This window comes from Bathycoccus prasinos, assembly GCF_002220235.1.
Source record: "Bathycoccus prasinos genomic : Chromosome_6".
Taxonomy (NCBI): Eukaryota; Viridiplantae; Chlorophyta; class Mamiellophyceae; order Mamiellales; family Bathycoccaceae; genus Bathycoccus; species Bathycoccus prasinos.
The window spans coordinates 285,583-307,009 of record NC_024003.1 but is presented as its reverse complement, the minus strand read 5'-3'; the positions used below and the strand labels follow the sequence as shown (position 1 = coordinate 307,009).

The 21,427-nt window shown below is 47.9% G+C and overlaps 12 protein-coding genes across 12 annotated transcripts; 8 read left to right on the top strand and 4 right to left on the bottom strand.

The window, feature by feature from the left end:
• Positions 1 to 47: 47 nt before the first annotated feature.
• Positions 48 to 407, top strand: Bathy06g01710 (predicted protein; the record flags this gene model as incomplete). Its single annotated transcript, XM_007512579.1, has 1 exon — positions 48 to 407. One exon carries the CDS (start codon positions 48 to 50, stop codon positions 405 to 407), a length of 360 nt encoding a protein of 119 aa, XP_007512641.1.
• Positions 408 to 606: 199 nt separating this feature from the next.
• Positions 607 to 822, top strand: Bathy06g01700 (unknown protein; the record flags this gene model as incomplete). The annotated part of the gene is made up of 1 exon (XM_007512292.1): positions 607 to 822. One exon carries the CDS (start codon positions 607 to 609, stop codon positions 820 to 822), a length of 216 nt encoding a protein of 71 aa, XP_007512354.1.
• A 121-nt stretch (positions 823 to 943) lies between these two features.
• Positions 944 to 8,656, top strand: Bathy06g01690 (predicted protein; the record flags this gene model as incomplete). Its single annotated transcript, XM_007512595.1, has 1 exon — positions 944 to 8,656. One exon carries the CDS (start codon positions 944 to 946, stop codon positions 8,654 to 8,656), a length of 7,713 nt encoding a protein of 2,570 aa, XP_007512657.1.
• An 87-nt stretch (positions 8,657 to 8,743) lies between these two features.
• On the top strand, positions 8,744 to 11,890 carry Bathy06g01680 (predicted protein; the record flags this gene model as incomplete). Its single annotated transcript, XM_007512641.1, has 1 exon — positions 8,744 to 11,890. The coding sequence occupies one exon, from the start codon at positions 8,744 to 8,746 to the stop codon at positions 11,888 to 11,890; it is 3,147 nt and encodes a 1,048-aa protein (XP_007512703.1).
• Positions 11,891 to 12,157: 267 nt separating this feature from the next.
• On the bottom strand, positions 12,158 to 13,321 carry Bathy06g01670 (predicted protein; the record flags this gene model as incomplete). The annotated part of the gene is made up of 2 exons (XM_007512701.1): positions 12,158 to 12,793; positions 13,010 to 13,321. The coding sequence occupies 2 exons, from the start codon at positions 13,319 to 13,321 to the stop codon at positions 12,158 to 12,160; spliced, it is 948 nt and encodes a 315-aa protein (XP_007512763.1).
• Positions 13,322 to 13,480: 159 nt separating this feature from the next.
• Bathy06g01660 (unknown protein) lies at positions 13,481 to 14,560 on the bottom strand (the record flags this gene model as incomplete). The annotated part of the gene is made up of 1 exon (XM_007512621.1): positions 13,481 to 14,560. One exon carries the CDS (start codon positions 14,558 to 14,560, stop codon positions 13,481 to 13,483), a length of 1,080 nt encoding a protein of 359 aa, XP_007512683.1.
• Positions 14,561 to 14,653: 93 nt separating this feature from the next.
• Bathy06g01650 (OTU domain-containing protein 6B) lies at positions 14,654 to 15,640 on the top strand (the record flags this gene model as incomplete). Its single annotated transcript, XM_007512649.1, has 1 exon — positions 14,654 to 15,640. One exon carries the CDS (start codon positions 14,654 to 14,656, stop codon positions 15,638 to 15,640), a length of 987 nt encoding a protein of 328 aa, XP_007512711.1.
• Positions 15,641 to 15,753: 113 nt separating this feature from the next.
• Positions 15,754 to 17,157, bottom strand: Bathy06g01640 (chromate transporter; the record flags this gene model as incomplete). Its single annotated transcript, XM_007512451.1, has 1 exon — positions 15,754 to 17,157. One exon carries the CDS (start codon positions 17,155 to 17,157, stop codon positions 15,754 to 15,756), a length of 1,404 nt encoding a protein of 467 aa, XP_007512513.1.
• An 817-nt stretch (positions 17,158 to 17,974) lies between these two features.
• Bathy06g01630 (predicted protein) lies at positions 17,975 to 19,567 on the top strand (the record flags this gene model as incomplete). The annotated part of the gene is made up of 1 exon (XM_007512511.1): positions 17,975 to 19,567. One exon carries the CDS (start codon positions 17,975 to 17,977, stop codon positions 19,565 to 19,567), a length of 1,593 nt encoding a protein of 530 aa, XP_007512573.1.
• Positions 19,568 to 19,816: 249 nt separating this feature from the next.
• On the bottom strand, positions 19,817 to 20,116 carry Bathy06g01620 (predicted protein; the record flags this gene model as incomplete). The annotated part of the gene is made up of 1 exon (XM_007512326.1): positions 19,817 to 20,116. The coding sequence occupies one exon, from the start codon at positions 20,114 to 20,116 to the stop codon at positions 19,817 to 19,819; it is 300 nt and encodes a 99-aa protein (XP_007512388.1).
• Positions 20,117 to 20,353: 237 nt separating this feature from the next.
• Bathy06g01610 (unknown protein) lies at positions 20,354 to 20,572 on the top strand (the record flags this gene model as incomplete). The annotated part of the gene is made up of 1 exon (XM_007512475.1): positions 20,354 to 20,572. The coding sequence occupies one exon, from the start codon at positions 20,354 to 20,356 to the stop codon at positions 20,570 to 20,572; it is 219 nt and encodes a 72-aa protein (XP_007512537.1).
• A 429-nt stretch (positions 20,573 to 21,001) lies between these two features.
• On the top strand, positions 21,002 to 21,427 carry Bathy06g01600 (predicted protein; the record flags this gene model as incomplete). Its single annotated transcript, XM_007512676.1, has 1 exon — positions 21,002 to 21,427. The coding sequence occupies one exon, from the start codon at positions 21,002 to 21,004 to the stop codon at positions 21,425 to 21,427; it is 426 nt and encodes a 141-aa protein (XP_007512738.1).

Genomic DNA, 21,427 nt, shown 5'->3' with positions numbered 1-21,427 from the left:
AATTTACCACACTTTTTCCCTCGCACACATAAAAGAAGAAGCCCATCATGCAATCTCTCCCCGGCTTCGCGACGACGTACAAAACGCTCACCCCAGGTTCCGGCGCTTCCGTGTCTAAAGGCGACACCGTCCTCGTCCACGCCACCGGCGTCGTTTCGCAAACGAACACAAAGTTTTGGTCGACCAAAGACGAGGGGCAAAAGCCATTCCAGTACCAAGCCGGAGTCGGGGCGGTGATCACCGGGTGGGACCAAGGGTGCTTGGGAATGCGGTTGGGTGAAGTGCGAGCGTTGGAAATCCCCGCGGACGAGGGGTACGGGCAAGGTGGGTTCCCCGCGTGGGGGATACCGCCGGGAGGGACGTTGCAGTTTGAAATCGAAGTGTTGGAAATCAATGGAGGGAAGTGATTGTCACGATGATGTTAACGAAGGAGAGAGAGTGTATAGTAAACACGCACACATAAATATGCAAACGTATAAATGTAGTACGCATCAATCTTACCCCTACTCTGCGTTCCTAGCGAGCGAACGACGCAGAGAGAGAGACCGAGCCCTCTCTCTCTGTTTACAAATTCCCCTACCAAAATTCTCCATTAAAAGGCGCAAGATGTCCAATGAAGAAGAAGAAGAGTGGCGGAAATACAACATCCACGACGCGCGATCCCTCCCCACGCCTTCTCATTCAAACGAGGAGTATTACGTGTACCCGTTCGACGACCGAAACAAAAGCGACCCCGACGAGTTGCAAACGCGATGCGAGGCGAACTTTTGCAGCGCGGAGGATATCGGTACGCATTTGTGTAGCGGAGATATGTTTACCTAAATGCACTCACGTTCTAACTGTTTTCTTATCCACTTTTGCGCTGACACGTACTCTCTCTCTCTCTCTCTCTCTCTCTCTCTCTCTCTTAAAAGCGCCGCACATCCAACAACTGGAACAGTTCATGGCGGGGAACTTCTCGCGAGAAACCAACGGGAAGTACTTCGCGCTCGTGGAAGAACACTGCGAGAAGATGAAGATGAAGTTGAAGAGAAAAAAGAAGGAGGAGGAGAAGGAGGATTCGGATGATGACGATGATGATAACTCCGAGCTCGCGTTTGAACGAAAGAATCACCGAGAACCACCGGATGTGATTAATCCGTGCGGGAAAGAATGGAACGCGGGGGATCTCGCGTACAGATGTCGAGATTGTCAAAAATCGAGCAGTTCGAGCGTATGCGCGCCGTGTTTTAAAGAGAGCGACCACGTCGGGCACGACTTTACGATTTACCGTTCCGAAGCCGGTGGGGTGTGCGATTGCGGAGATTACGAAAGTTGGGCGAGTTCGGGGTGTTGTTTTAGGCACGGTGGGACGTCGCGTGCGAATGATGAGAAGGAGAAGATGAACGACGTCGAGGATGACGGCTTTTTCGAGGAGGACGAAGAAGAGGAGGACGAATTTTGGGATTCGGCGTCGGAGGATAGACTGTTACGGGTTCGTCTAAAACAGAAGAATGTGTCTGAGAGCACGCGACAGAGAAGGATGTCTGGGGAAGAGCTTTTTCATAGGTACTGGTTGAAAGATGAGCGACGTAAGTTTCGAACGGCAATCGCGTTGGATATCGCGGTGAGGAGATTAGTTTTAGCCGTGAAAAACACGAGGCGATTAAAGATACGGTACGCCGAGTTGACACAAGCGGTTCGTTTTCGGGAGGATGCGAACACGAGTTTTGGAGAATTTGAACCAATCAACCGCGACGATGGTATGGTATACACCGCGAAAGAGAAACAATACGTAGTGAAGAAGGTCGCGCCATTCGTCGTTTCGAACGATAAATTTCCTTTTTGTTTCTACCGTAATGAGAAACGGGCACGATATGAAGAGCATGAACAGCGCTCGCGTCGAGAGGCGTTTCGGAGCGCGAGTAATCGCGCGATGCTGCTGAACGAGCGCGTTCCGCGTGCGGTTTTGGAGCAACTAGAAGAGATTTCCGTCGCTTCTTCAGTTTTGACGGGAGAGCATGCGGACGAAAGCGGATCCAACGCGGACGATGCAGAACTACACGTTCAACTCGATCCAATGAAATATGACGGTTTATCGCCTACTGCGCGCATGCAAAAATTAGAATCTATGCGTGACGAATATAGGGTTATAGTCGAACGCATCCGAATAGAGCGAACGGCCGCGCTGGTCATCGCACGCTGGTTGATGCATCAATTTGCTGATTCTGACATAGTCGAATGGAAAGAATGTTTGGCGATGGCTTTTATTTCCTCACCGTTCGAGAAATATGCGATGAAGGATAGCCGAATAGATAATCCAGATTTGCAGAATGATCCGAATATGGATTGGAAGACGAGAATGCGCCTCAGTAACGTTCTTCTCAAAAACGGTTGCGAGAACGACCACGGTCATTTATCATCTGTTCAGAAAGAGCTTGAAGATTCGATTGCTGTTCAACAGATGTGGCGAGACATCGCGCACGTGCACGCAGAAATTGAAGATTCAATGGAAGAATGGCTAGAGGATGTATCAATTAGAACGCGGGGGAGATCCAGTAACACTCACGAAGACGAGGAGAAAGGCGAGAAGTTTCAAGATTGGGGACGCAAAAAGTGGAAAAACTGCTGGTATGAACCCCGTTACGACAAAATTGAACGAAATCAATTAAAAGCGAATTGTATGAACTCGCTATTTGTTATAATGCATGAGATGAGCGAAACTCCCGATGGTGAGGTATATTCTGACATTGTGAGTATTTTTCTGAAACTCATCGTTTCGAGCGCATTTTTGCAAATGTACTACGCGCATGGTAAAAGCGAATCTTACGGGCAAAATCGCTTCAAATGTCACGTCGAATTTGAATCGTTGGGTGAGTTCAGAACACACTTCTTCAAAATATACATGCATATGTATTTTGATCTCTCCCACGTTGGTTTCATGTTCCCGTGGTCGTCTTTGAAACCTTCCGTATCGTCCGAAACCTTCCGGGGACGCCGGAAATACGACCGAATTCGAGCCGATCTTCTCGATCGAATAGGCGTGCAACTCTTCGCTTCTTCTTCGCTTCTTTCTGCGGTTAACGATTCGATTCGTTACGGAACGGTCGAAAATTACTCATCTGCAAACGAGAAGGAAACCTGGTTCGACTTGTTCCGTACGCACCAGCGATTATTATGGTCTGTGAAGGCTTTCGTTGACGAAGATTTGCGTAACCTGCTAAAAAATCCAACCTGGCACGTGGATCATCCATGCACAGAGAGCTGGGAAGAAAATGTGAGATCGTCGTATGTTGGACTCGCTAACAGACCTATATCAGATTTGAGAAACTTCGCGATGAATTCTACTTCGAATGCCATTAACTTTGTAAGCGGCGATCACTTACTCTTTGAATTCTTCGAGGAGATGTTTATGTTTGGGAGCAACCTCGTCGAGCCGGTCATCAGAGCACACGAAAGTCACGTTGGACGCGAGAGCGAGGAGTGGTTTAATATCGTCGCACTCGAGTTTAACTTAGTACAGATGTATAAAGATATATTGCACAAAGCTCTGTTGGATCCCGCATCGGATGAGCACGGGGGTATTGACATTTCTCAGGAGGGCGATGATATCGGCGAAAGAAGAAATGCGTGCGCAGAACATTTGAGACTGCGTCACATTCTGTACTTCTTGAAAGCAAGAGTTGTCAGCTCAGTGCAAAGGGTCTATACATCAGACATAGAAGGATCAAGGAACGAGATTGACGCGCGAAATCCGCACGCGCCGCATTTGCGATGTCTCGATATCACGATACAAGCTTTGTACGATTATTATTCTCGGAATTTGGAAATGAGATCCAATGTGAAAGAAAGTATCGCGCGCATGTGCGAAGAATTTTTCCGGAACGATTCTTCTTTAGACGACAGAAAGGCTTTCGGCAAAGATTTATTACCTACCGGTATGTTCAACCATACAACGGCATTTAATCTGGGCGAATGCTCGGATAAATGGGCAGTTTTTCAAGAGAACGGCATAAATTGTTCAGAAATAATCGCTCTTCGCGTTTCTGACATATTACATTGGAGCTTCCAAGTCAACGCACGCGCGTGGATACTCAACGGCGACCAAATGAGACTGTATTCTCACACGTATTCAGTCGGCAACTTTAAGTTCGTGTCCAGGTTTTGCGATATTAGTTTATTGGGAAAAGTATTAACGTTTTCGCCGAGGAAATCTATTCTCTTTGCGGTGGAGATATTTTTGCTCCGCGCCGCGGACGTTGGCTATCGATTTAGCGGACCGAGCACCCACCCATACAGGAGCATTCATGAACTTATGGAGAGATTAATAACCGAAGGAAAAGGAAAAGGACCTCCTGCGCGCATCCAAGAACATTTTCCCTTCGCGTGCGCTGGTCTGTTGTTAGAACCAGAGAAGGCGGTAATGTGCTTACGAGACGCCATGAATATCTTGGCTTATTTCGCAACTCGGCAAACCCAGTCTCTTTTCTGTTTCGACACAGAATGCGAACGCGTTGAAAATTCAATCATTCATACCGTCGCATTAAAAGAGTCTGCGAGAACTGGGCCAACGTACTCAAATATTCAATCTAGATTATCAGTGTCCCAAGCCACAGAGAAAAGTTTAGACGAGTATCTCGAACGTTTGTGTATCGTCAAGAAACCGTCGACATCGGCATTAGAACAACAGTCTGAAACATCCGCATTTTCAATGAAGGTCACGTATGAACTGAAAGAAGAGATCTGGGCAAAATTCAACGCGTTCCACATCGATTACACGGACGAAGAACGCGACGCGGCCAAAGCGAATGCGATTCGAAGAAACTCTGATTGGACGCCTATCAGTGAGTCTTCCGCACCATCCCATGAGTTTGATCACTCTGCTTTCAAGTTTCGATTTAGCGTAAGCCCCGTTATTGCGTATATTTGCTCGTTGTCTATACGGTTGGCTGCGTTTAACGAGGACCAAAATCCGATTTACGATGACGTAGCGCTTGCGGCGTTTGTAATCTTGGACGATGCCATGCGCAATATTTCTTCGCAGCTCACGACATCGTCGAGATTAGACATTTTAAAGAAGTTTGACGAAGCTATCGATGCTCACATCGAGGCTAGGGGATTGTCGAGTGAAGGTGATGAAGACGTCGCGATGAGTGAACTCAAAATATATGCGAAAGCGTGCGACGAGTATTTCAACGAAGATCTCGAAACTTTGAAAGACGGCTTCAATTCTAGCACGCTTGAGCTCTTTTCAAGAATTGAGGATACCGAACCCGCGTTTATAAGTGACTGCGAGCTACATTCTAGCTCTAAATTTGGTACGGGTGTGCCCGAAATCCCAGAGCAACTCCGCGCGAGTGAAATAGAGGTTGTTCAAAATTGGTCGCAACTGTGGCATGACTACGCTTCAGCTAAGAGAGAATGCATCGAGTTTATCAAGTACCTCACCTACGACAAGAGCTTGAGAAAACCGCGTTGCAGTGAAATAGGTACAGATAGTTTGGATCGCTTAATACGAGAATTAGGAGAAACTATCGATATTTGGAAAGAGAAAAAACGGTCAGCGAGAACACTGAGAGACGACCGATCATCGTTTTGTGAAGCGGTGTACCTTCTCACGACAAGGCAAGAGAGGAAAAATTCGAACGAAGATATTTTACGGCGAACTGCGATAAAAGTAGCGAAGAGCATGCGAAAGAATAATCATCTGTGTCTTATAGATGTGCAAACGTATAACGACATCGCGCATCGAACGGGTGCGTTTGCCGGCGATGGATCCAATCCATCCTCCTCCTCCTCCTCCAATGAAAGAGAACGCGACGGAAACGACGACGACGAAAATTTGAAACAAGAAAGGAAGGCGCGACTCAAGGCACGACAGGAGCAAATGATGAAAGAAATGCGCGAACGACAGAGAAAGGCTTCGCAGGCACTCGGTATAAGCGACGACGATGGAAATAGCGCCGAGAAGAACGATTCTACCAATATTTCATCTTCTCCTTCTTCCTCTTTGGTACAACACGACGTATGCGCTGGTTGCGGTAATGCCATAAATAAGGATGAATTTGACGCGTGCCTTATCGCAAAGTTCATGCTGGTGAATCACGCAGATGTATTGAAACGAAATGAATTCGATCGCCGTATAAAGCAGAGTGGTGAGAACTACGACCGTGGCATTTTGAAGGAAAGGATGTCTCGGTTCGATGACGAATTTTCTGATATGGCTAATGAAATCATGCACGACACGTGTTTGTCCGTCGAGACGGGTGGTCTCATCGCTCAATCTTGCGGACATAAAATGCACTTAAAATGTCTTCGAAAACACAAAATCGCCACTGGGGCGCAGGAACCAGGACTAGGTGCGGATTTGGAGAATCATCAAAGTATGGTATTTGTCAAAGGTGCGAACGTGTTCGAAAATACCACTCCCCGTACGGAGGATTTTAGTCCTGAAGAAAATACTCTCTGGGCAAACGGAGAAGAGCGCAGGAGACAAGTCTTTATCAGGCGCGAAGGCGGTTTGGTCCATGGACAGTTTCACTGTCCTACGTGTCGCCGCGTCTCGGATTGTGCTATTCCAATCCTTGAAGATCAATCAAAATCATCAAGGGGTGCAGTGGACGTGAGCGATATGTGCAATATGGAGCGCGTGTTGTTAGAACGTGAACTCGTCGAATCAATATTTTGCAACCTGGCCTCGGCTGACTACGGAGGCTGGTTGCATCTCTCTTCTTTTATCAAGGTTTACGGGCATTATTTTGTTTTTCGGCACCCACACATACAAAATGCGGCTTGGGACGACGTAGTTCCCATGGAAAACGAGTTGACGAGTTTGCAATATCATATTAATAGTATGGGAATGAAAGTTGAAGCCTACAGAGGTATTGCATTGGAAGATATTACCCGCTTTACGACACGAAGAGATTACAACGCGCTGTGGAAAAGTGCGATTGCTGGTATTTGCTTTTGCGAATTAGCCATGCGCCCGACACTGAGAGATGAAATTACTGTTGCGGGAGATGAAGCGAATAATTTGTCTATCGATGCCACGTGGTTGGCGTCGATTTCGCTTGCAAAATTGGCGTTCGCGTTTATGAATTTCTCATCGAGAGCTTCTAGCATGATACTACACGATAACGCATTCAACCTCAACCTCCATGAGCCAAATTCCGTGAGTGAAGAGGGTATTTTCCGTTTCATCAGCCCTTCTAAACGCAGATTATACCTGGTCCTTCGGCGCTTGGATCTTCTTGAAGCATCCGGTTTTTCTTGGCTTTTTTCCAAGGAAGAAAATTCTAATATGGAAGAAGAGTTGAACAACACGGATTGGAAAGTAATCGAGAGAAATACGGGTTACTCTATAGATCGAAATATATGTACTTATGCGCGCGTACTTGAATCAGGTGTTATGGAAGTTATGCATTTCCCTTCGTCTCGTCAGACGATGAGGTATCGGCAAGATACGCGTTCATCCTCAGTCAATACCTACCTCGCTGGTGAAAGTGTCTGGATGCTTAAAACGATGAACCGAGAAGAAGGGGAAAGTTATGAAGCGAAGGACAAGAATTTCGAAAAATATGGCATGGATCCGTTTCTCGAGTTTGTACACACAATGTTATGGTGTTTTGAAAGTATTCGCCAGGGATTCTCAATAAATGACGAAGAAGACGAAGAAATTTGGGACGTTTTCGATAAACTCCCCCAGCGCGAATCTTGGCCGCCAAAAAAATTTCTCGAAGAGGACGATATTGAAGAGTTTTTGACGCGATTGAGAATGGATATCTTGGGAGTTTATGTTAAGGGGGTATTTGTTATTGATGAGAAGAAAGAAAATGTCTTTATTTTGCGCGAAAATTTGGACTATTTATCTTCGTTACACTTTCGAATGGGCGCGGTGATTGACGCTGCGAAAGTTTCGACTAAGAGTGGTGAGGCTGGCGGCGAAAGTTCAGTTCGAATCAAAATGCCAAGAAAGTACGACGTTGGCGGTATCAATAATATACTTTCGTGGGCGCTAGAAGACGTGTTTGGTTCCAAAACGCACCCAGAAATCACCGTCGCATCTTACAAAGAAATTGAAGAAATCTGCGAGAAAAAGAAAAGGTACGACTCGAACACCTTAAAAGCGCCTTCTCTGGTCAAACCGCCGAAACGTCACGAAGACCTTCTCCTCGCCTCGAAAGAGCCGTGCAAATGTTGTCAACGCGTCCCAGAAGTCGCTGCCATGTGTTTACTCTGCGGTGATATCTTCTGTGCCGCCGATGAGCTCTGCAACCCGGAATTGTGCACACAGCGTGAGGGCGACCCAAACACCAACGAACGCAACCTCACGCCCTTCGATGTCATAGCGCGCAACAACAACCGTAACCTACGCGGCAAAGGTGAATGGGGTCTCTACAAACACGCGCGCCTCTGCGGCCAACGCACGTGCGTCTTCGTCCTCCCGCATCTCACCAAAACGTTGATCCTGGACGATCAATACGCGCGAATGTGTCCGTCCTTATACGTCGACGCGCACGGCGAAGAGGACGAAAACGGCCAGAGAGGCGTCCGACTCTTTCTCGTGGAGCAGAGATTCAACGTCATAAATAACGCCTGGAGAACCGGCGCGTTGGTTTTCCAAGGCGGGTCTTCGCCCGTCTTGAAAGGACAACGGTCCATGGCAAAGCAGTGGTAATAATTTGTTAACAAAAAATCCACACTTTTCCCGCCAAAAGAAACATGAAATTCTAAAAGAAAAGAATATCAAACATCATCGAACGACATGGCCTCCTCGTTCCCTCCTCCTCCTCCCTCAAAGTCGTTGTCCTCGTCGTTGCCCCAAAAAGATGACGACAGTACCACCAATAAAACGTTTTATTCCTTCCCGTATTCCCCTCCGTACGAGCAACAAATCCAATTCATGTCGAAAGCGTACGAGTGCTGCCGGAACGGAATTCCAATCGGCGCGTTCGAGTCACCCACGGGGACGGGGAAAACCTTGTCGATTTTATGCTCCGCGTTGACGTGGATGGAAGATCGGAACAGGCTTTTACGCGCGGGGAAAGTGGAGGAGGCGGACGGGAGAGTGAACGAGAGATTGGTATCATCGAAAGAAGGTGTCGAAGGTGAAGAGACTCCTCAAGTTTTAGGGGAGGAGGAGGAACCGGATTGGATGAAAAATTTCATCGACGAGAAGGAATCGAAAGAGGCGATGAACACGTTCGAGAAACGGATGAAGAAACGAGAGGAGACTATGAAGCGGATAAAATTAAGAGAGCAGAGAAAGTTGACCAGATTATCCGGGGAAGGAAGAGGAATGGAAGAAGAGGAAGAGAAGAGGAGGACGACGACGGTGAAGTATCGAAGCGAGAAGAAGCAAAAGAGGGATCATTTGAGAGAACATTTGTTTAGCGATGCTGGGAGTACTAACGAGGAAAGAAAGAGTAATGGGAAAGAAGAGACGGAAGAAGAAGAGCGGCATAAAGACCCCGAGCAGTATAAATTATACGAAGAATTGGAGTTTTTACCGTCCGATGTGGAGAACGAGGATGCGGAGAAGGACGATTTGGACGTGTTTTCGTCGGACGACGAGAACGATAAGGATTCAGATTCAGATTCGGAGAGCATGTTGCCGATAACGAGGATTATTTTTTGCTCGAGAACGCACTCGCAGTTATCGCAGTGTGTGTCGGAGCTGAAGAGGACGCGGTTTCGGGAGAGCGTTTCGTCCGCGGCGATCGCGTCGAGGAAACAGTTGTGCGTGAATCCGAAAGTGAACAACGGATTGATGTCTGCGCAAAGGATAAACGAGACGTGTTTGGATTTACGAAAATCATCAGCGAGTACTTCGGCGTCGACTACGAAAGATAAAGAGAAGAAGAAGAAGAAGAAGGGAGAGAAGAAGGAAAAAGGGTGTCCATACTTGGTGTCGCGGTCGAAAGCTATGCGGGCGTTGGCCGATCGCGCGTTAGTCCAGCCGCTCGATATAGAGGAATTATCTTCCATGGCAACAAAAACGAAATCGTGTGCGTACTACGCTGCAAGGCAAGCGTCGAAAAATGCGGATATTATATTCATGCCGTACGCGAGTCTTCTCGCGCCGGACACTCGAGACGCCTTAGGTATTGAGTTAGATCCGAAGAACACGGTGGTCATTTTCGACGAGGCGCATAACGTAGCCGATGCCGTGAGAAGCTCATCGAGCGCTTCGATGACGAGACGAGATGTGAATCGTGCGATTAGTATGATTGAAAACTACATCGATCGTTTCAAAGAGCGCTTGACGGCTGATAATTTACGCGTTTTGAAGGTTCTTTTGAGCGTGGCGAAAAGATTGGTGTCCGTTCTCACAATGAGTTCGACAGAGAAAGAAAAGAAGACGAATCGTAAAAAACTCTCGTCTTTGAACGATTTCTTGTTCAGCGCGAAACTGGACGACGTGAACGTGTTTGAACTGGTTCGTTTCTTGAAGCAAACGAAAATTGCGCAGAAAATTGCCGGATACGGCGAATACGTCGAGCAAATAAAGGAAAACGGCGTCGACGCCTATGGCACGATTGGTTCTGACGATCGTGATTGGAGCGGCGCTTGGGAAGGTGCAAAGACGGTCATCACGGATGTGCGAATGGAAACGCTCGATACCGACGCAGGTTTGGAAGCAAGAGTTGTTACAACAAAGAAGAATCAACACAGCGCAAACGTAGCCTCCGTTCACGCTATCGCAAATTTTATCCACGCGTTAGGATCGGAAGATGCCGATGGGCGCGTATTGGTCGAGAAAATGTACGGAACCGAAGAGGAAGAAAGTAGCGTCAAGTTTGTATTACTCGATGTCGCGTCGCGGTTCCGGGAGGATATCGTGAAGAAGTGCCGAGCAACGCTTCTTGTCGGCGGTACGTTAGCGCCGTTTGAAGAGTTGTTGACGCAACTCGTCGGGTATAAGGAAAGTGGTATTCTATCATCGAATGATGCAGATATTACATCTTCTTCGTCGCCTCTCTCTCCGTTATCTCCGAAACCGATGTTGTTTTCTTGCGATCACGTGGTGGATAAGTCGAACGTGCTCCCTCTTGCAATCGCAAAAGGACCGTCCGGGAAGACGTTTGATTTCACCTCAAAAAATTTGAAGCTTTGCGAAAACGATTTACTCGACGATCTCGGTCGATGCGTATTGAACCTCTCGAAAGTGTGCGTGAAAACAGGTGGTGTTATCGTGTTCTTTCCAAGTTTCTCGTTGATGGATCGATGTTTTCAGAGATGGCAGAGTAATAGCAACAACGCGAATACTGCCGACGCTTCTTCGATGTTGCAAATGATGCGCAAAGTCGGGAAAACTGTGTTGAAGGAACCTCGCGATAACGCGCAACTCGAACGCACGTTATTTCAGTTTTCGAGCGCGTGCGGAGGAGAAAATCCTACGTACGAGCTCGCCTCGAAGACGGGCGCTATCTTATTATGCGTCGTCAACGGAAAGCTCTCGGAAGGCATAAACTTCAAAGACAATCTCGGACGCATGGTGATCGTAGTCGGTTTACCGTTTGCCAACGTGAAGGACGAAGAGTTGAGCGCTAGGATGGAGTACCTGGATATTCAACAAAAGCAAGCCGCCAACAATTCTTCTTCTTCATTGACGGCTGGTCGAGCGTATTACGAAGCCTTGTGCGCCCGGGGCGTGAACCAAAGCGTCGGTCGCGCCATTCGTCACAAGGACGATTACGCGACTATGATTTTCTTGGATCAAAGATGGTGCGAGAAGGATAAGAGAAATACGACGACGACAACACAGAATACAGCGTTAGGAAAATATCAACAAACTCTTCCCGGGTGGATTTCGAGAGAATTAAAAGTTGTGGATGGAAATTTCGGTGAGGCGGTTAGACACGTCGCGCAGTTCTTCAAAGCGAAATGTAAAGTAAGTAGAGGCCCATAAAGTCAATAGAAGGATGTATTTTTTAAGGAGAGATGTACAGTAGAATAGTTTGTGGAAATTAGCGTATCAATATATGTGTGATTAAGTTTACTTACACATGCTAAGACATTTATATAGTTCTTATCAAGACTGGATCTTCTCTCCTTCTCCTCCTCCTTCTTCTTCTTCTTCTTCTAAATACAAAATTTTTAATTCGCTCTCCGCCGAATTCTTCAAATTCGTTCGAGCGTATTCCTCACTCTTCTTCTTTATGTTTAAAATATATTATTATTCACCTTCCTCGTCCGCTAACTCGCTCGTCCACAGGGTCAAGTTATCTCTCAACAATTGCATGATCAAAGTCGAATCCTTGTACGATTCGTCGTCCAACGTGTCCAAATCCGTAATCGCTTCGTCAAACGCCGTTCGCGCTAAAGCGCACGCTTTCGTCGGATCGTTTGAAATCTCGTAATGGAACACGGAATAGTTCAAAGCTAACCCCAATCTGGTCGGATGGGTCGGGTGTAACCCATTCTTCCCGCTCGCAATCTCCGACGCTTTCTCGTAACTCTCACACGCCTTCTCTCCCGCTTCCTCTCTCCCCGGCGACGCTCGAAACTCGCTCAAATATCGATAATAATCGCCCGACATTTTATGGTAAAACACCGAAGTCTCCGCCGCGTCCGCGCTTTCCGACTTTTCCATTCTCGGAATCAAACTCTCTTTCAACGTATCGATAATCTCCGCGCATATCTTCTCCAACTCCTCCTCAACTTTCGAGCGGTAATCGGTTATCTTCGCCGCGTTTTCGTCTCGTCCTTTCGTCTTCTCTTTGTCTTCCAACGCCGAGAGGATGCGCCAGGACGCTCGGCGAGAGCCGACGAAATTTTTGTACCCCACCGAGAGTAAGTTACGCTCTTCAACCTAAACCACGTAAGAAAAAGAGAACAACAACGCGTGAGTATATGCGCACATATGCGCGACAAAAAGTCGTTCGCGAAGCGAGAGAGAAAGGGATTGAAAAAAGAGAGAAAAATGCCCCAAAGCGAAGAAAAAACGGAGTTTTAGAAGAGTCGTGTGCCCTTCAAAAGTGTCTGCAATTTTTAACGTACCGTCAACTCAATATCCGCTATCCCGCACAGTTTCTTCAAAGCCACGATCATCTCTGCATTGTGTGAGTAGTATTGTGAGTATTGAGAAAGCAATGGTGTTAGTTTCTTTGCACGTATAAACGCAACCAAACGAAGCACGTTTAAACGAGAAAATGATGGAACAAAACGACCCGATCTGATGGTTCCAATTGAGCACAAATATATACACACGTGCACGCGTAAAGAGTGCACATGCACACATAAAACGAAAGGTAATGGTGGTCGTACCATCGTATCTTTCCGCTTGTTCCGCCAACTTGGCTTGGAACACGCACTTCGATCGCTCCGTGAGTTCGCTCATGGTATCAAAAGAGCGACTGTAATGAGGAATAAAAAGGGAGAAAAAAACAGGGCAAAATGAGTTTAGGGTATTAAAACCTAATTCCGAGTTCTCGAGGAGAAGCAGCAGCTTGTCATAAAGGGGTATTGCTATAGAGCTATCTTTTTTGGACGTCGTTTGTCACTCGGTAGTTTTATCATCTCTGTCGGCTTTCGCCGAGGGTTTTGCGTTTTCGAGTGCGACTAAGTTTCTCGCTCGTCGTTCTAAAGCTTCCAAGCGCGTGTTCAGAACGACGGATCGGTCGAGGAGTTCGTCGATGGAGGAATAACTGGTGTTGTTGGTGGCGTCGCGTTGGTATTCTTCTTCGTCGTCGTCATCATCTTCTTCTGAGGCTGATGATGATGATTCTGATGACGACGATGATGATTCTTCCTCCGAGGAGGAGGTGTCCTCGTCCGAGTAGAAGTCGTCGTCGTCGGAATCAGAGTCATCGTCGTCGTCATCCGAAAACTGAAGCGAATGATGGTGCACCTTATTTTCCTCGTGCAATCGTCTCCTCTCGTCGTTTCTATAGCTCCAAAACTGCTTCGCGAACTGTGGCGTTTCCGGCAAAGGCGTCGTCGTCCGAAGACGCTCTCTTCTTCGCCGCTTTTGCTCGGTCTCTTTCTTCTTTGTCTTCTTCTTCTTCTTCGTCGTCGTCTTCAAAGTTTTCTCTTCTTTCAGCTTCGCGCGTAACGACTCGTTCTCTGCCTTCGCCAACTCCAACGCGCTCGTCGCTTTCTCCAGCAAACGTAAACTTTCCTCAAAAGTCCTCTTCTTCGCTTTCTTCATCTTCTTTAACTTCTTCGTCATCTCGCGTAACAAAGCTTTCCTCTCCTCCTCCTTTCGAATGGTGTTGGAGCAAGACGTTTCCAATTCCATCTTCAACCGCTCAATAACCGCATCTCTTTCTACTCGCTCTCGCATAAAATGCTCCAGTTCAATCGACATCACGTTTTCCTTCGTCTGTAAGGCGCTGAGTGATTGTTCGAGGACTTCGTTCCGGACTTTGAGCGCGTAGAATTCCGCTTCCAGATGTTGATTTTGCTGTCCAATTTTGAATTTTTTCTCCTCTTTGTCTTCATCTTTTGTTGTCGTCGTCAAACGCTCCTCCTCTCTCTCGTCGTCCGAAGTATATAAATTGTTGGTGTTGGTGTTGCTGTTGTTCTTAAAGTTCTCCAAATATTCGCCTATCCCGACCGGTTCGAAGACCACGTTCATATCTTTTATGTAAGTGTCTTTTCCCCAAATTCTTGTGAGGAATTTCCCAAGAAAAACTCCAAAACTAAGAGCGGGTTTACGAAGCTTACGACGATGGGCAAAAAGAAGAAGAACAGTGGTAATGGTACTGGTAACGATGATGGTTTTTTCCAATGTGCGCCAACCGACGCGAACGGGACACCGATCGATGTAGAGCGAGAAACGCTCGAGGAAATGAGACAAAGACACGCGAGAGAAATACAAAGCGTTCGGGAGTATTGCCAGAAGTTTTTCCAAAGCGGGATGAAGCAAGCGAAGACGAAAGCGATGATAGAGGAAGGGAAAGTCACGGACAGACACTTGGAGGAGGAAAATGCGCTAGAGAGGAGGGTGTTTGGAACGCCAGACGCGAGTAGCAGTGAGGGCGAGGAGGAGGAAGAAGAAGACAAGAGCAAAACGGATAAAGAGGAAGCGAGCGAGGAAAGGAAACAGCAAGGTGGTCCGACGAAAGCGCAGAAGCGACGGGAAAAGAAAGCGGCGGAGGAGAAAGCGAGAGAATTAGCGATCGAGATGGAACGCGCGCGACTTCGCGAGTCTGGACCGTCCAAGAAAGAAATCGAAGAGGAAGCGATGCGGCGAGCGCTGAAGGCGTTGGATTTGACGCTGAGGGAGGTGAAAGCGGACGGACACTGTTTGTATCGCGCGGTAGCGGAACAAGTGGATGAGATGAAAGAGGAGAGTAGGTACGGGGAAGTGAGGACGATGTGCAAGGACGAGATGTTGAAGAACAGAGAAGAGTACGAAGCGTTCGTGGAAATGGAAGAGGCTGGATCGTACGAAAAGTATTGCGAAAAGGTGGGATCGACAGCCGAGTGGGGCGGGCACGTGGAGATGTTAGCCATTGCGAGAGCGCTGCGGAGGAACGTGGAGGTTTTTGAAGTCAGGCCAGGTGGAGAGGTGGAGAAGATGGTCGTCGAATGTGTTGGTAGCGGTGTGGAAGGAGAAGAGGGAAAAGGCGGATCGTCGTTTCCGTTGCGCGTGGCGTTTATGAAAGAATCGTACACGCTAGGGGAGCATTATGACGCTGTCGTTAGTTTATGACGATGATAGAAGAAATAGAAGAAGTACGCATTGGCCTGATATTGCCAGTATATCATTACTACTAGCAAGACGATACACATCATCCCTATTACTACTGCTATTACTACTTGACTTTAATCGCATCCAGTCGCCCAAGCGAGTATCCCCAGCAGACCTCCGAAAGCGACGACGAGAGGCGCTTGTAAAACGACCAACTTTGGATTTGGCATTTTCACGTACCTCGTTCCGAATAAGGTCAACATACCGATGACTACGGCAAATTTCGGAAACGGCGAGTTTTCTCTGACTTTCAAAAACATCTGCACCGCTGCGGCGACGACTAAACCAACCGCGCTGGCGTTCAAACCCGGAAGCATTTTTTGGTACGCTTGAAACGTTCGAATGTAACCCCAAAACGGCAAGACGCCGAAAATTAACGTCACGCCCGGGGCGAATAAGCCTGTCCAACACGTCAACGCTCCAGCGACGACACTTTTACCGGCTCTTTGCGCCATCACGGCACCTAAATACGCGGCAAAGTTAAACATCGGCCCCGGAGACGCTTGCACGAGCGCCAATCCGGCGAAAAACTGGTCCTCGGTAACCCAACTGTTCGTAGCGATGTTATCCGGCTGACTCGAATCGTACGAAACGACATCGTCTAACAACAGAGGTAAAACAACCTGTCCGCCACCGAAGATTATGCTCCCAGTTCTAAAAAACGCCGCAAACCAGTGCGAATACTGATTCGAATCGTAATTCGTTTGACTCGCGACGGTGACCATGAGCACCAACACGATCGCCCAGGAAAGAATCAAGAAACCGCCAACGATTTTAGTAGCCCCGTAACTCGCCACCTCGTCGTCTTGTTCGTTTCTTTCCGCGATATCTTTATCCGCGCCGAAGAAATAACTCACCAAACCGCCAAAAACAATCAGCAACGGAAACAGCCACGCGGTTTTGTAATAATACGCGAAACACGCGCTCGTGAGTCCCAACAGTCTCGTCATGTTATTCTTATTACACTGCCCGTTGGACAAATTCACCGCCGCGTCCACTACTAACGCCACGCCAGCCACGGAGAGACCACTGACTAACCCTTTCAAAAAGCTCGACGGGTTCGTCAGCGCCTCAGCCGCGCCCGCCCCGGCTAAAGTCATCAAAATCAATCCTGGGTATTGAAACAAACCTCCCGATAAGAGGCCACCGAGAACGCCTCTCTGCGTCACGCCTAGAGCAAAACTGACTTGCGTACTCGTCGGTCCGGGCATGCACTGGCCTAAACTCAACAATTCCGCGAAAATGGTGCTCGAAATCCATTTTTTACCATCGACGAAGACTTTTTGGAAAATGCCAATGTGTGCAGCTGGCCCACCGAATGCGGTCCAGCCCATCAAGATGAACGCTCGAAAAATGTCTCCGTACGACGCCCGAGAAACACCCGCGGAGGCGTGTTTCTCCACGTCGTCGTCGTTCCTGTTATCATTATTAGTATTAGTAGTATCCGTTGCTTTTGCCATGCTTATCGTCGTGCTCATAAACAACTCCTTTAAAATGGAATAATTCAAAAATGGAATATTATCTCTCGGCGGTACTCAACCTCTCCGCTCTTTTATGATATACACGCACTACTCCCAAAACAACGCGACGCAGAAACCCAAAAACAAAACACTTTTACCGCGCGTGTTATAAAAACGAGAGGACGTTCTTCTCTCTCCGCGTCTGTCTCGCTGCGTAAGTGTCCGGAAATTCCTTCTCTGAAAGATAAGACACGGGAAAGATGAAGGGGAAAAAAAGGAGCTGAAAAACGCTTGATTTTCTCAGAAGAAAAAAAAAACGTCACAAGTCAAAATCTGCATTTTACACCAACTGATCAAGAACAACAAAACACCCCAACAGTTTATAAAACATTATGGTGGAGCAAAACAGAAGAACAGGAGAGGAAGAGGACGAGTGTCCGGATCTGTACGGCGCTTTGAACGTGGAGAACACGGCGACGTCGATCGAGGTATGCCTCTCTTTCTTTCTTTTTTAATATCTAAATCTCGCATGTGTCTTCTTTCTGATCTCTCTTTCGTTTTTTTTCTCGCGAGAAACTTTTCATCATCGTCGCGCGGTGAAAATGATGACGCGCGGGAGGCGCGAATCCGATCCTGATAAAGACGACGAGAGAGAGAGAAAGAAATCTTTTAATAGCCTTCTTTCGTTCTGCAAAGACGACGCGGTATGCGAGGAGGAGCGCACTCCAAAATTGGATTTTTGAGAATCCGAAAAGTCTCTTGAGCGTTTTTTTAAATCTCGCGATGAAACCGATGGACGCGCTCCTCTATTTCTCTCTCTCACATTAGACGCACAATGACACACTTTCTCCTCCCTTTGTATTCCCTTCCATTGAAAAATCAACAGATTCGCCGAGCGTACCGGAACTTAATCACCAAAGCGCACCCGGATAAAGGCGGCGATGCGAAGACGTTCGCGTTGATCCAACGCGCCTACGACGTTCTCTCGGATACCGACAAGCGCAAACAATACGACTCGACCGGGACGTACTCGAAATCGGTCGAGGAGGAGTTGTTAGATTCTTTCGGTGGCGGCGTATTTCGCGATAAACTGAACGAGGAGAACCAGCGGAAAGAGTCCGTCGCGGAAGCGATTCAAACCGTGGAGAAGAACAAAGGGTCGCACACGTCTGGATTCGAAGCGTTTATGCGATCCAGGGGCGATTCGGTCGCCTCGTTTGGCGTGGACGATATCATCAATCAGTTCGGCGTCGTGAAAGGATCGTACGATGAAGTGCAGTTGCCGAAGATTAAAGCGTACGAGGTGAATCAACCCGCCGGGATGAAAGTCGTCGCCGGGCACGAGAAGGAGGCTTTGAGAGTTGAAACGACGAAAATCGCCTCGACTTTACAGTGGGGCGAAGTTTTAGTGAGCGTTCGCGTGGCGCCGATGAACGCGCACGATATTTACGAAGACCACATGTCGTTCATTACGTCCAATTATGGAAACGACGCATCCGATGCGAACGTTCATAAAGATTCGATGTTGAATCCGCGAAAAGGCGCTTTCGAGAACAACATGAACGAATCGAACGAACGCAAGATCCCAGGCTCGGATTGTTTAGCCACCGTGGTGAAAGTTGGCGCCGGCGTCAAGTCCTTAGCCGAAGGCGATTGGGTCATTCCGTACGTTCCAAACCTTGGCACGTGGAGAACCTTGGCTGTCTGGAAAGAAAAAGATTTGATCAAGATTCCGAAAGAAATGACGTCGGAAAACCATTGCGCAATGATGCGAGAGATGTGCGTCGCGTATCGTTTGTTGGAAGATTTCGGGGCGTTGAAACCAGGCGATGCGGTTATTCTGAACGCCGGTACCTCCTTAATCGCCACGGTGGTCTGTCAACTCGCGAGTATGCTCAAATTACGTCCGATTTTAGTCTGTCGCGCGCATCCAGGCTTCGAGAAAACCGTGAAGTGGCTCAAAAGTTTAGGCGCGATTGAAGTCTTCAAAGACGAGGGCGATTTGGGCGCCGAGTTGGAAGAAAAACGCCTCTTCGCGAAACCGAGATTGGCGTTAGACGGCGTCGGGGGTATTTCTGCCGTGCGTTTGGCGGAAACCTTGCACCAAGGGTGTCCTCTCATCGTCTACGCGTGCGCATCTGGTCGCGCGGCGACGTTTCCGTGGCATCATTGGGTCGGTAAAGGTTTGATCGTGCGCGGGTTTTCGCTGAGAAACTGGATGAAGGAAAACAAGAAGAAGACGCCGAAAATGATGGAAACTTTGGCAAAGTTGGTCAACGCGAACAAAATCGCGGTCGAGTACACCGAGTACGAATTATCGACTGAGTTTGACGAAGCTTTGGAGCACGCGTGCGAGAAGCACAGAAAGACGAAAATTTTGTTGAAAATAACCGATATCGGAAGCACCGTGGACGAAAACGACAAGTAATAAAATACGGATACGGATTTCTTTTTTCATCGGTCGGTCTTCCGACTTATTACTTACAGAGAAAAAGAAAGAGAGAGAAAAGATGAGCGTTTTTTGTAACAATCACACGAGCAACGACAATTAAAAGAGGTATCTTAGGCATACACTGTATTTCCTTTCAGCACAACGCAGACGTCGTATTTTTATTTTATTAATAACTCCCTCTTAGCTATAAAAAACTACCCGTTAGTTTTTTACTTGAATGTTAATTTAATAGAGTTCTTCTTCCATGTGCGTCTTGATGGTGCAGTCCGAGGTCGGGTACGCAACGCAAGTCAACACAAAGCCGTTACCGGTTTGGTCGTCGTCCAAGAAGGATTGGTCGGATTGGTCGATGGTACCCGCGACAACCTTACCCGCGCACGAAGAGCACGCGCCCGCTCTGCAGGAGTACGGCAAGTCAATGCCAGCTTCTTCAGCCGCGTCGAGAACGTAGGTGTCGTCCGCGCATTCAATCTTTTGGGCGCCTTCCGGGGTTTCCAAAGTGACCGTGAAGTTCATGATGGTCATGCCTCTTTGCACTTTCTGTTGGTGTTTTTAAGAATAACAGAAGGAGAAGGTCAATTTACTTTTTTGCGACCGACCCATTTAGGGTTAAACCCTAATCGTCGTCGTCGTCGTCTTTCTCTCGGTGTTCTCACCAGCGGAGATAAACAAGGCCGGAACACGCGACGACACCGTGGAGGTTCGAAATTCGTTTCCTCTCGCGCACGCGCGAAACGAAACGCGCGAAACTATTCACTCGAAATGAGTATCACGCGTTTACTCTTCGCGATTTGCGGTGTTTCGCGCGGCGCGAGCGCTCTGTGGTCACACACCGCGCGCGCGCGAAAATTGCAAGACGCGAGCGGGAGAAAGGAGGAAAGCAATCGGAAAAGAGAGAAATCCATCATCCAAAAAAAAAGGAAAAATCCTTCGCGGAAATCCGCGCGCGCTAAACTCCGGAAAGAAAGCAGTAAACGATGACGCGAACATATCCAACGACTGATTCGTAACGTACCATGGTGCGAGACTTCATCGCGACGGCTTTGCCGACGAAGGCGGTTTGTTGGACGTTAGTGGCAGCGAACATGGTGTGTGATTGAGAATACGTGTTTATGTTTTGGCGTAAAAAACACTGTGTGGGTGGGGAAAAAGAGGGTGAAAAAAAGAGGGTAAGCCTCTCTCCTCTGTCTGCTCTCGGGGGGCAAGGAAGAATAAAATAATCCAGAGAGTCCAGTTGGCAGTGGACGACACCACGAATTGTTCCTTCCTACGATTTTGAGTCGCGAATCCATAAAAACGTCAGCACAAGGAGTTCTTAGAGTAAGTTCTTCACACCACTTCCAGAAGAGAAAAAGGAGAGACAGACAGACACACACACACACTTTGAGCAAGGAAATAGAATAGAGAGAGATGTTGGCGACGACGACGACGACGTGCAGAGCGACCACCACCCTTTGCGACAGGTTTCCTTCCGCGTCTTCGAGGAGGACGCGAACAATCAGACGAATGCAGAAAAATCGAATGACGACGACGGCGACGAGCAGCAGCAGCGAAGAAGAAGAGAAAGAAGCAGAACCAATTCCTCCGAAGAAATCAGACCCGTTCGGGTTTGATTCCGGACGAAACGAAGGCCCGGTACCGATTGTTCCCGGGTTTGATACCGCGGAAGGCGGGAAGGTTGGCCCGCTCGGCACCGCTGGGATCTCCTTGTTGTTGTTCGTCTTGTTCGGTGGGAGTTTGTTTTTCACGTCCGTGCCGCGAGGCGCGGTGGAAGACATGGCGAAGATGGCGTTGGAAAACGATCCAGACGCGCCGACGAACGTGTTGAGACGTTAG